The sequence below is a fragment of the Stegostoma tigrinum genome, chromosome 38 (genome assembly GCF_030684315.1).
Source record: "Stegostoma tigrinum isolate sSteTig4 chromosome 38, sSteTig4.hap1, whole genome shotgun sequence".
Lineage (NCBI taxonomy): Eukaryota > Metazoa > Chordata > Chondrichthyes > Orectolobiformes > Stegostomatidae > Stegostoma > Stegostoma tigrinum.
In genome coordinates, this window is record NC_081391.1 from 4232367 (window position 1) to 4245420 (window position 13054).

The following is a 13054-nucleotide window of genomic DNA, read 5'->3' on the forward strand; positions in this document are numbered from 1 at the left end:
CAAATCAAAGTCATCACCACTACACAACTGTCTCTGCCATGTCCACCCCTACAGGTTAGGTACAAGAGAAAGTGTACCTCTTGTGAGAGGTCTAAGAATGACAGGCCATGGATCTAAAGCAATTGGCAAATGGAGGTAAAAGTGACATGAAAACCTTTCATGCAGCAAACTGTTGAGGTCTGGAGCACACTGTGCCAGAGTGAAGTGAGGGAAGGTTTAACTGAATCTTTGAAAGAACCGTGGATAAAAATCAGAAATAAAAACAGAAATTGCTGGAAAAACTCAGCAGGTCTGACAGCATATGTGGAGAGAAATCAGAATTAACATTTTGGGTCCAGTAACCCTTCTTCACAGTAGACACTTCCTGGAAAATGGATTAAGGATAAAGGATAACGTGCGGGTTTACAGACAGTAGGTGTAGGAAACTGTCCTAAATCAGACGTTCATTCCAAGACAGCGATGGACCGAATGGCCTTTTCTGCCCTGTGACAATTGTGACTCTTGCTCGAAATGGACTAATTACAGATTACAGCAGCGTAGCTAAAGATTAACCTTCGACTGTTAGACAACTTTTCAATATAACATAAACAATTTATGAGCTCTTGTGACTCAGGGATGGTGCTTATTTCTGAGTAAGAAAGCCGGGTAAAGTGCCGCCTCCTCCAGTCTTGCGACATTCACAACTCATTGCCTCGCGGGTTGCAATTTGCTGTAATCCCTCAGCCCAAACGGTAGGGGGCGGTGCAGCATTCGGTTCATTCGGAAGGTCTTTTCTTGGCACCTCTGGCCCTTGTCGCTAACTGGGGATGTGTCAGAGAAAGGGAGGGGAGGATGGAAATGAAAACAACGGTATAATCAAGCTTTTTTTAAAAAAAACGTTTTTCTTGCTATCAGCACTAGTACTTAGATAAAAGGCCGAGTCTATTTGTTTCCGAGCAAATATTATTCCTTCCTAACCTTTGACGGCTAGTACCCGTGGCGCCTTGCGATGGGATGTAAACATCACGTGCCCAGAGTCACGTGTCCCGGGTCAGCTGTTCGCTCCTTCCCTCTTCACTGATTCACTGCTTCAGTCCTTCGAGATGGAGTTTCTTTACGGCAATCCCTTCAGCACCCAAGTCGGGCAGCGGGTTGGTAAGAAACACATAAACGTACATTTTCGCGAAACAACGGCGCTGCGTGTCTCTCCCCCCCCGGTCCTGTCTCTCTGAACCAAAACCCCTGTCTGGTTTCGATCCGTTTTAAAACCTTTGCGAAGGGTTTTCCTTTAACGGCTGAAGTTAATGCGACTGGTGATGGGCAGCTGCGTTAGCCAATCAGTTGCAGGTCTCTCCTGTACCGGTCGTCAGTGGGCGTCCAGGTGGGTGGTGCCCTGCCCTGTTGATTGACAGGTGGGACCTCGGGGCTGTCAGTCTTCTTGCAGTTCAGGGACTCCAAACTCCACTATTCAAATATTACATATTTACAAGTGAGAGTACATCCTACACGCACGTTTGAAATTGCCTAAACTGCAGCTTCTTCATTTGTATTTTATTTTTAAAAATTGATATCAAGTACTTAGGGTGTGAAATGTTTAGTAATATTTGAGACAAGCTCAACAGGGCACAGCCTCAAATCCTATCTACAGGAGCTGGTGAAATGTAAGTTCAGTTAATAAAATCTGCAATCAAAAGGTAGTCTTGGTGGTAATGTGATGAAACCATCATTGTTGCAAAGTTCCATATGATTCTCTGATATTCCTTAGGGAAGTACACCTGCTTCCCCTTACTTGGTCTGGCCTCCATGTGACTTCAACCCAGCACCAAAATTGTTGGCTTATAATTATCCCCTGAAACTGAGTAGAAGTCACTCTGGTGTCTATCCCAAATCTTTAAACAAATGCTCGTCATGCTAATGATGTTCACAATCACATGAAAGATGAAGTAAGTACAAGTGGAAATAGTTCGTGTGTTTCAGAGGATGAATACACGAGAAAGTTGTAGAAGAAATCAAAATGGCAGATGTTCTGGTGGTCTAGCAGCATTTATGGAGAGGAAAGAATATTGTTTCAGGGTGATGAATTTTTATCTGTACTGGAAAGAGTTGCAGATTTTGACACATTTTCATTAGGTGTAGATCAAGGGGTAGGACATGAGGAACAGGCTGTAGCAGCATGGTAAGCAGGAAGAATTAAATGACTGACCAATGACAATTCCACTGTTTCCCCTATACCTGTTTAATTTCCATTTAATCTTTCACCAGAATTGCAAAAAGTTAAAGGCTAACTCTCTGTTTTATCTTTATTCATTCCCTAAAGGCTATTAGTGAAACAGTGAGTTTTTACAACATTTGATGATAGTCAGCACTGCAGATACTAGCTTTCAGTTCCCAATGCATTAATTGAATTTAAATTCCACCAGTAACTGTGGATATGAACCCACATCCATGGACTATTGGCCTGGGCCTGTGCCTCTGAATTACTAGTCCAAAGACAAATATCCTGATCTCAAATATTTCCAGTATTCTGCCTTCATTTCAGATTATAAGACCATAAGACACAGGAACAGAAATTAGGCCATTCGGTCCATCAGCCCATTCAATCATGCCTGATAAGTTCCTTATTCCATTTTTCCTCCTTTCTCCCCATAACCCTTGATAATTAAGAACCGATCTGTCTCGATCTTAAATGTACTCCGTGTCCTGGCCTCCGTTTGCCAATGTTTGGAGTATGTTCCTTTAGTAATAGAATAATATGTTTAAGAAATGCAAAGATATGCTGGCAGGGTGAGATGAAGCAAGGTGGGAGGAGGCTCAGGTGAAGTATAAACATCCCAGCAGACCGGTTGGGCAGAACGGCCTGATTCAGTGCTGTTTTGTGTGGTGCTGTGTGCATGACACTTAATGTCAGATTTTGATGTGTGCTACTAGCATTTTGTTTCTGTGCCAGATGTTAGAAGTTAAATATTTGGCTGTGTATTGTTTTGGAACAATGTGAGCTCATGATTTATAAATACACAGTGATTTGCTTTTTATTTTTAGCATACTTGAAGAAGCTGAGTCTTTTCTCTGCAAGATACTCACTCAGTGACATTGCTGGCTGAATTCAGTTTTTCTATAATTAATAGCTGTAGGCCCGTGGGTCAGATATTTACTTAACATTGTATCACAGTCATACAGTTGGTCTGAATTTGGGAATTGTGAATTGTTCTCAAAAGATGAAAGTTGACTTTTCTAGAATTCAAGTAACTGAACATTATGCTGCCCTGGATTTCCCTGCAGGATTGAATGCATTCTCTTAGGTGCTTGGGATTTTAAGCCAACATCAGATTTCCACCTTCAGCTGGTATCACAGCATAGTAGCCAGAAATGGACAGCTTGATAGATTGTCTTACTTCCAGGCCCAGAGTATCTGAGATAGATTGTGCATCCACCCTGCTCCAACAGAAATCAGTAACTCAGTACAGACCAGGAATTGGCATGTGGTTGACCTGCCCATTTTCATAGCCCTTGGCAAATAGAGCCATTTTTGGAGGAGGTTGTCATTCCTAACTAAAACATTTCAGATCAGGTGGGATGTTGATGAAAATAAATGCTGCAGGTAGGAGAGGTCTGAAATAAAGACAGAAAATGCTGCAGACCATTTGTGGAGAGCAAAACAGAATTAATATTATGAGTGGGTGACCTCTCATTCGTAATTTTCTCTGGTTAAAGGTTTCTTAAGTGCCTGGGCGTATCTTGTTCAAAGTTAAGACGATTCTATGTGGGAGACTATAAAAGTCAAGGAGGGTATATACAAGTAAGGCAGAATTACTTCTATACAGCATCTTTACATCGTGTAGTCATAGTATCCCTACAGTGTGTAAACAGGTCATTTGGCCCAACAAGTCCACACTTCCGAAGAGCATCCCACCCAGACCCATTCTCCCTAACTTCCCATGACTAACCCACCTAACCGAAACATCCCTCAGCACTATGGGCAATTTAGCATAGCCAGTCCACCTAACCTGCACATGTTTGGACTGTGGCAGCAAACCGGAGCACCCGGAGGAAACTCACTCAGACACGGGGAGAATGTGCAAACTCCCCACAGACAGTCGCCCGAGGTTGGAATTGAACCCGGGTCCCTAGTGCTGTGAGGCAACAGTGCTAACCACTGAGCCACTGTGCGAAAGATACTTGGGCATGGGTTTGAAGTGCAGAAACTATTCGTCTGTCAGCTTAGTATTATTGGACCTGATGAAAAGAAGACCACAAATATACCGAGTTATCTCTCAACGTGTACACTTCCAACCAGTGTTATAAGTTGGAATCTTGCTGGACTGTTTGGCTTAAGAGCTTGGGGAAGTTTTGTTCATGTTATTGCGTCAGCCAAGCTCAGTTGATGATTGATTCTGAAGATGTTTGCAGGGATTGTAGATGTACGATGTTGGGGTGCGTTGACCTGTGACAGTATTTAGGGAGCCTAAAATGAAATTATGCAGTGCAAGCAGCTACATTGTCACTGGATCTTCATTGCAATCTTAATGCAGAGTGTCTATTGACACTACTATGTCCATCAATGAGATCATACAACAGGATTCTCGGTTAACAGACTTGTATACAAGTGGAATATTTCATTAATTCAACAAAGCAAAGGAGGTCAATTTACAATGGCTGTTTGAAATAGAAACTCCTCCTACTGCAACACGCAGAACTTGAAACCAAAATTGGAGCAAGTCAATCTCTCCATTACGATACAGTGGTTGTATATAACACAAACAATTGATGAGGGTAATCGGTAGAGTGTAAGACTCCTCCACATTTTGTTATCTCAATTAATACATTTGCTCCTTGAGGCTTTTCTCTGGTTATTTTATGCTGTGCAACTACAATGCTGGAGGATTTTTTTAAGATCTATCTCACTGAGAAGACTTCAGGCCAATTCACATCCAACCTGCTCTGAAACTTCCGTTCTTGCTTTACAGCTGTGAAACAGCAACAACAACAATCCACAACATCCTAAAATAAAGTCAATTTGACCATCTCCCAATATTAACACACTCTTTTAAAATGTTTCAAGATCTGGATTTGCATCATCAAAAATTATTAAATTCTTCCTTGGGCTGTACAGCATGTTTTGTTAAAATCTCTTCATTAGATTTTGGATATTTCATTTACAGGCACAGATGAGTTGTGCTGAAGGATCTGTCGTATGACTGACAGGAATGAATTAAATTGAGGTCAAGGCATGAGACCTGGATCTTTTGCCCGTAATATCAAATCCAGTCACTTTAAACAGTACAAAGGTTTAGATGTGATTGACAAGGGAATTTCCCCAATTACCTCCAATCTGTCCAAGAATCATGGTATTCATGTAACTAACCACTTGTGGGCTATCAATTGGTATGTTAAATTGAGGTCAGAACTTGCCCCACCTACTTCAAAATGGGTCGTCAAACACTTTTGTTCACTTGCTTACAAAGTGAAGCTTAGGTGAATGCCTGTAGTATGAGCATTCATGAGAGTTGAAGTGAGCCTGAGAGAAGCTGAAGTAAGTTGAGAAGTTGTGATGAAGTATAAAGTCAACTTTAGCCTTAATTTAATGTCAACATTAATTTGTAATTCATTTTGGTATTGAAGACAGTACCTCTTCATAGAACAATATAGCATAGAAGGAGGCAGTTTGACCCATCATGCATGTACTGCCCTTTGAGAGTAGTCAAATTTAGTTCAGTTTTTTGTTTCCCTGTATCCCACTAAGCATTTTCCTTGTTGTAATGCCCACAATTACTGGTTCACAACTGCGTTCTCACCTAGGATTAAGGCAGTGAAGTGTGCCCAATGAACTTTCAGTAGAACGTGACACTCTGTGCTAGTTCAATGAATTTATTCTCTCAATTGATTATTCATTTCAAATTGAATGTGAACTTCTGTCATGCGGTACTGTGTAAGTAGGTTTTCAAAACCAGCTCACTCTAGCCTGTATAATACAAAGCTGCTGAGATTTATAGTAAATAGCCCACTAACAATTCCAGTTCAGTCGCTTTCATTTGTTGAGAATTTGAAGGATGTAATTCGGTGGGATGAGATTCTGGTTATGTATTCAGCCTGAAAGAAATACACAGCCACTGACATTGAAGAATTTTGTAAAATAACATTACAATAAAATGTTGGATCCATTGGAAAATATTTGTTTCAGGCTGCAATATTTTTGGGTAAATTATTGTGCTCCTCCAGCATTGCCAGTTTTGGAGAAGACTGTATTTTCCCACTCTGCCCATTAGATGAGCCTGATCTCTTTGTCACAGAGGCAAGGAACAGGATTGAGAAAATGTTTTTGAATTGCAAAATTGGGTGACTGGAGGACACCTCAACAAGGAGGTTTCTTATCAGGCACGTTTTAAAAACTTAAATTGAAAATGCACCACATTATTTTGATGGCACTCCCACTCAGCTGGGGGTGATCTGCACCCAGCCTTGTTGGGAGACTGGCAGTAGTAAACTGGGAAATCCCATTTTCTCCTTTAAACTTTTTTCATCAAATGTCCCAGTGGGCTTAATTGCCAACTCTGCCACTCATGGGTTTGGAAATCTCCCTGTGCACTGAACCCAAGTCGATTAAAATGGTCAGGGTCAGGAGGTTACTGACCAATTAATTTTTGGGCTCTAATAGGTGGAAGAATTCAAAAAGAAAATCAGGTTTACAGCAAGTACGCTTCATTAGCCCAACCTTTGGGTAGTTTTCCTGTATTTTACTTCAAAAATACATTGAAGATCACCCATCTCCCACTGTATTACCACATTGTGATTTCCACATTCCAAGTTAATCTTGTGACTTGTGTGATTGAAGGACGTTTTTGTTATTCTACGTTGCTACAATGGGTAACTTGGATGAGTTGAATCATTGGCACCCTAGTGTCTGTTGGAAAGAAAATCCTTTGTTCTGTTTACTTGATTCAACACCATAACCTTGTTTATGGTATTGGGATTCTGATAATGTATCCAAGTCCTTATTTGCGAAGCTGATGGAAACCTGAATAAGTACAGATCCTGACTTTTTTCTAATGTTAGGATACGTGCTTTATGTCCTGTTGACAGCCTGCTATTAACAGTGCAATTGCTCTCTTTCAGAAGAGATTTCAGAAAAGAATGTGAGGGATGGCAAAGTTTAATTTGAAAGGAATTGATGAACAAAGCTTCAGAAGATGTATATTACCCATCTATCAGATAGAAGCAAAGGAATTTACTTTAATACAAAGGTTGCAGCCATTGAATTCTGAATGTTGTCTTTGCACTGCAAGATTTAAAAAGTCACTTCCTTAATTGTGGACATTTTGGAAACTGCAGATATTTGGTAACTGTTTCAGAGTGAAATCTATTGACCAGTTGGAAAAAAGAAGCAACATTCTCTTGCAGATATTTTGTAATAAGTCTGTGAGCATAAAGAACGGAGGTTGTGGCAGTTCTGATGATTGCTCAGTTTGGTATATTTAGCACTTTCTGTTTCTAAATTTTGTTTTCTCATTGCCTGTCTCAGTGGTACGTATAGGAGGTTCCCAAATGCCGTGCTCAATCAGTGGAAAAGACTGTGTATTTTTTTTTGGAACCTATATTTTTGAAATACATTTACTGTGTAGATTTCACAAATCATTTATGTGGTGTAACAAGGTTATTATTGAGCCAATTTGATTTGATCTTGTAACTTTTAAGTTGTTTAATCTTCTCTTTTGTATTTATGACCTCACCAAATGTATTGCTAAAGTACAATAAGAAAATAAGCTTAACCAAGCTGGAGGAATCTCACCTCAGTTTGCACTCAGGCACTTTACAGTCACTCAGACTCAATGTGGACTTCCACAACTTCAGCATTTCACTTCTAGTCCGCTTTGTTCACATCCCATAAGACCATGGGATATAGGAGAAGCAGTACACCTGTGAACCCAGCGAGTCTGCTCCAAAGGCTCAGGCTAGGCACAGTTGGATGACTGAGCAGTGTAGATGAGCGACAGTGGATGTGAGGATGGTGTCACGGTTGTATATTTGCACCATGCCAGCAGATGTCCTGACAAGTGTAGCTACTGACAACACAGGTTCACTCATACCCTGCAGATGGTCGAAGTCACTTCACTGCATAAGGCTCCTGAGTTAGTGGGTCTATACTGAACAAGAACATTCCCAGCTACCAGTGAACCGCTCAAGAAACATGAAACATAATAAATATTTGAAGCTTGGCTTCTTTGCATTGAGCTTCAGATGTGTTTTTAAATCAGTACCGTATAACTAGTTGTAGCAATCAGAAACCAATCTGTGTTATTGGCCTTAAAATCCCTATTGTGATTTAGAAAAGGAAATCAACCTGATTTATGAAATCTCAATGAGAACAGGTCTTTGCATTGGGGTAGAAATAAGATCTGCATTTGCACATTCTACCAGAAGTATTTTTTTTAAGTGTAATGGATAGTAATAACTGACAGGCTATTGAGTTGTCTTCTAGAAACTTTGAATCAGAGCTGTTTACTAGTGAGCATACTCCCGAGATTTAAATAAAAGTCAGATGTCACTGTTGAGAATGATTGATTGATTTTTGCATTCAGTGTTGGACCAAAATAACTTACTAGTATGTATCTTAAACCTGATTGGAACAAATCCCTGTTGTTATGTGCAGTGATTCAGGTCCATACACAAAGCAAACAGTACTAGGCTTGAGTTTAGGTAGTACCTGAAACTAAGACCATCAGGTGGAGGAGCATTGCAAACAAATCTAATCGTTTTCCACCCAAGAGTCCCATTTGTGGATGCTGTGTGATAATCATTGACGAAGCTTGATACTTTTTCTTTTCCAGGTCCAAGGCCATTTGACCTGTTGTCATATTTCTGGTATTTATAAATGTTAGGTCAGACAGTTATTCCAACATAATTCATCCTTTCCTAATGTGCAGAAATGTGGGCAATCAAGATCGCAAACACTTGTCAATAGGTTAATGGATATGGAGTATATCTTTCCCATCTTCCTTCATGCCCAAGGCTGCCTATGCCATAAGGGAATTTGTATGCTTGGTATCTTGAAAAATTTGTTCTGTTAATGTTTGTGTTTTTAGAATTTATTCTGCAGTGGGATAGTAAACTGGCGCAGGGTGCTTCACAGGAATGTTATGAAGCAAATCTTAGCATCGAGCCTCATTAAAAATAAAATATATCATTCAGGAGCACACTAGACTTATGGATTATTTGTTCATGCTGTTAACGTTAGTAGTGTAAAGTTCCTATTCAGTCCTCAGACTAGTTCTGACCTCTGTCATCTCCCACCAAGACTGCTTACTTCCGGTTCGTCCATCTCGGTCCCAGTCTGACGTGATTATCTGAAGAATCCCTCATTCATGCCTTTATTATATGTAATCGCCTTTTGGCCAGTCTCCCACCTTGCATCCTAAATAAACTAAAACTCTGCCTGTTCTAAACTGTCTACCTTACCATGCCCTGATCGTCCTTAAAATTGACTTCTTTCTGTCCAAGATTTCAGTCACCTGTCCTAATATCTCCTTATGTGGCTTCATGTCAAATATTCTTTGACCATCACTACTTCAAATGCAGCAGCAAATTAATGCAGATGGTGGAATCTGTACAGGTAGTTCTCCTGTAAGCGAACATTGCGTTCTTGTGTGGCCTTGTGCTGTAGAAAATCGCATTATGGGGCAATCGCTATTGAAAATTGCTATACCTGTAGAGCAGAAAGTTGGCATTATCCAAACAGTGTCCACTATTCATTAAAAGTGTTACAGCCAATTCATGTTAACAAAACGCGCATTATAGCAGAAATACCTACACTGGAGATCACAGCGGGTCGGGCAGCGTCCGTAGAGAGAAAGCAAGCTGACCTGTTTCGAGCCTAGATGACTCTTGGTTAGAGCTGAATGTCTTGTATAAAAGATAATGGGAACTGCAGCTGCTGGAGAATCCGAGATAACAAAGTGTGGAGCTGCATGAACACAGCAGGCCAAGCAGCATCTTAGGAGCATGAAAGCTGATGTTTTGGGCCTAGACCCTTCATCAGAAAAGGGGGCGGGGGAGAGGGTGCTGAAATAAATAGGGAGAGAGGGGGAGGTTTTTTAACTGTATGGAATGCAAGTTGCTGTTGTGTTGCAGTTTCTCATTTTCTTGTAAGAAAAACCTGTATGCTACATTCTGTCAAATTATAGCAAGTAGTGAGGATGACACACAGAATGTACAGAGAGATATAAGCATAAGCAGAGAGATTGAATGAGTGGGCCAAAATTTGGCAGGTGGAATATAATGTGGGAAAATGTGAGGTTTTGCACTTTAGCAGGAAGAATAGAGTGGTGAGATGTTAAATGAGGAAAGACTGCAGAAAGTTGCAGGACAGATGGTTCAGGGTGCTCAGCAATAAATCACAAAAAGCTGACATTTAACGATTAGTAGGGAAGGCAAATGGAATCTTGACCTTCATTTCAAAGCAATGGAATACAAAAAAGAGGGGGCAGGTTTGCTAAATCTACATAAAGCAGTAATTAGACTTGCATCTAGAATAATGTAAACAGTTTTGGTCCCCTTAGCAATGGAAATACATTGGCATTAGAGGCATTTTGGAGAAGGTTGACTCTGGGGGTGGAAGGACAAGAGGTTATGTAGGTTGTGCTTGAAATCATTGGAGATTAGAAAAATGAGGAGAGATTTTATTGAGGCACAAGATTCTTGGGTGTCTTGACAGAATAGACACGAAGAGGTTGTTTCCCATTGTGAGTGTGTCTAGGTCTAAGAGGCTTAATCTCAGAGTATGGGGGTCAGCCATTTGAGTGAGAGATCACAAGAAATTTCTTGAGAGTACTAAATCCCTGGAATTCTTTACCACAGAGGGCAGCTGAGGTTAGGTCATTAAGTGTTAATGGCTGAGAAAGGCAGATTTTTAATCTGGAAGGGAATTAAAGGGTAAGGGGATAAAGTGGAGAAGTGGAATTGAGAATTATCGGGTTAGCTAATATCTCATTGAATGGCAGAGCAGACTGGATAGGTTGAATAGTCTACTTCTCCGCTGTCTTATCTGCCAAGCTTTTGCCCATTCACATGATCTCTCTGTGTCCCTGTGCACATACTTTGGGTCATCCTCACAGCTTGCCTTTCCACCTACATTTGTGTTATCTGCAGACTTGGCTTAGGATGTTCATTTTCCTGATCCAAGTCATTACTACGTATTGTAAATGACCATGGCTCCAGTAGTGATCTCTGTAGCACTTGTTACAGCTTGATATCCTGAAAATGCCCATGTTATCTAACTTTCTCTCCTATACTTAGCTAATCTCTTTCTGTACAATGTACTACTGCTAACCATGGTCTCCTAAGTATACTGATGTGTGGTATGTTATTGATTACTTCTTGAATATCCAAATATATTACGTCTTCTGGTAATCCTTCTTTATCCATCCTGCTTGTTATCTCAAAGAATCTTAACAAATTTGTCAAGAATGATTTCTCCTTCATGAAGCCACACTGACACTGCTTGACTATATACATTTCTGAATGATCTGGTATTGCATCCTTTATAATAAAGTAATGTTTTTCCAAGAACAGGTGTTGTGCTAAGTGGGCCTACAGTTGCCTTTTTTGTTTGTCTCCTCCCATTTTTGAATAAAGGTGTTACATAAGCAATTTTCCAATGCTCTGGAACTTTTCCAGAATCTAAGGATTCCTGGAACATTAGGCAGTCCCTTGAGACCAAGCATGATTTTTTTTGTATGCTGGAGTTGTGGATCTTGCGGTGCTGTAGCCACACAGCTCACCACAAGTGGTGTTTGAAGAGGCAGTGGGTGGGGTGCTTGGGCTTTTGCACACTCCTTTCGCTGTTTGTACTTCGTTTCCACCTAATATCTGTTGGAAATGCTAGAAACAGTTGGCATGCTTGTGGATACTTTTCCAGTTTGGACAGTTTTGGGCAAACATTTCCCATGAGTCAGATGAGGATGTTTTATGTTTTCAGGGACACAAAATGGGTGTCCTTGAAGCGTTTTCTCTGCCTTCCTAGTAAATACATTTTATGATAGAGATTGGAGTACAGATTTTTTGTTTAGAAGTCTTGTAGTCAGGCATGCAGAAGTCATGACCCTCCTAAAATTACTGACAGGCAGCTACCAGTGCCTCGATGCTGGGGATATTAATTGGAGGGAGGACATTGATAGTGGAAGGCCTGTCTTGCTACTGGATTCGTATTTTGTGGAGGCATTGCTGATGATAATTCTCTGAGAATTAACATGTCTGCTGTAGGTTGTTTGTATCTTGGCAGGAGAAAGAGAACTAACGCTAGAGCTTGTAGACAATGATCATTCAAAGTTTAATGTCTTTGTCATCAAACACTCTGTCCTTCTGAAGAACTGACATGGGTAATGCTGATCTGAATCATGCAAAGCCGCAAGGCCCCAGGTCTTGACACAGATTGGTCTTGACATTGAGTGATCTGATGTTTGCTGGAGATCAGGTAAGAGGGCATAAAGTTGTTTACCCCCTTGTTGGGGAAATGAATTGCAATTGTCAACCTGAAATTTCCCAATTGTGGACCCTTGCTGAGTGTGTGAAGAGATTGTTACTCTGACTGAGAATTGAGTGATTTTAGGATTATCCACATAGCTTATACACCAATTTCTTGATTTCACTGTTGTGACATTTGTACCTTACAAACCAAAGTTATTTGCTTTAAAGCATACAAGATAAATCAATTGTCTTTTATCTGTAAGTATTTGTCTCTATTCCTGTATTCACCCTCTCTTTGTGGATTATTCTGTCATTTTAATTAGTCAACACCGCAGTCCTTAGACCACTTCATGTCTTTACTTATTCAGTACTTTACTTATTCTGCTACTTTGTGTAATTTGCTGAAAGTTGGCCAGATCAGAATGTAGAATGAAGTTAAGAGTCTGTATGATCTTTTATGCTGGATTTTTTATAAAGAACTATGGAATAGGCTCTGTTTACACAGCTATGCCATGTCCTCGGATTGAAGTAACAAGTTCTTCAAATTGCACCTGCTTGTAGCCATTGAACAGACTTTTTTTAATTTGAGCTCTTTTTAGTATTGGACATATTTTAAATT

At 40.3% G+C, this 13054-nt stretch overlaps 1 protein-coding gene across 3 annotated transcripts in view; it reads left to right on the top strand.

Annotated features, from left to right (window-relative positions):
- The first annotated feature begins 987 nt into the window (after nt 1–987).
- The window catches only part of tom1 (target of myb1 membrane trafficking protein), a 91997-nt gene continuing 79930 nt past the window's right edge, over nt 988–13054 (top strand). For 2 of the 3 annotated variants that reach the window (XM_048521145.2, XM_048521146.2), the window contains exon 1: nt 990–1134. In XM_048521145.2, coding sequence (XP_048377102.1) covers nt 1083–1134 — 52 coding nt within the window. In that variant the 5' untranslated portion in view covers nt 990–1082. Of the gene's footprint in view, nt 1135–13054 lie in introns of all 3 variants that reach the window. The other variant, XM_048521144.2, reaches the window with a different exon arrangement.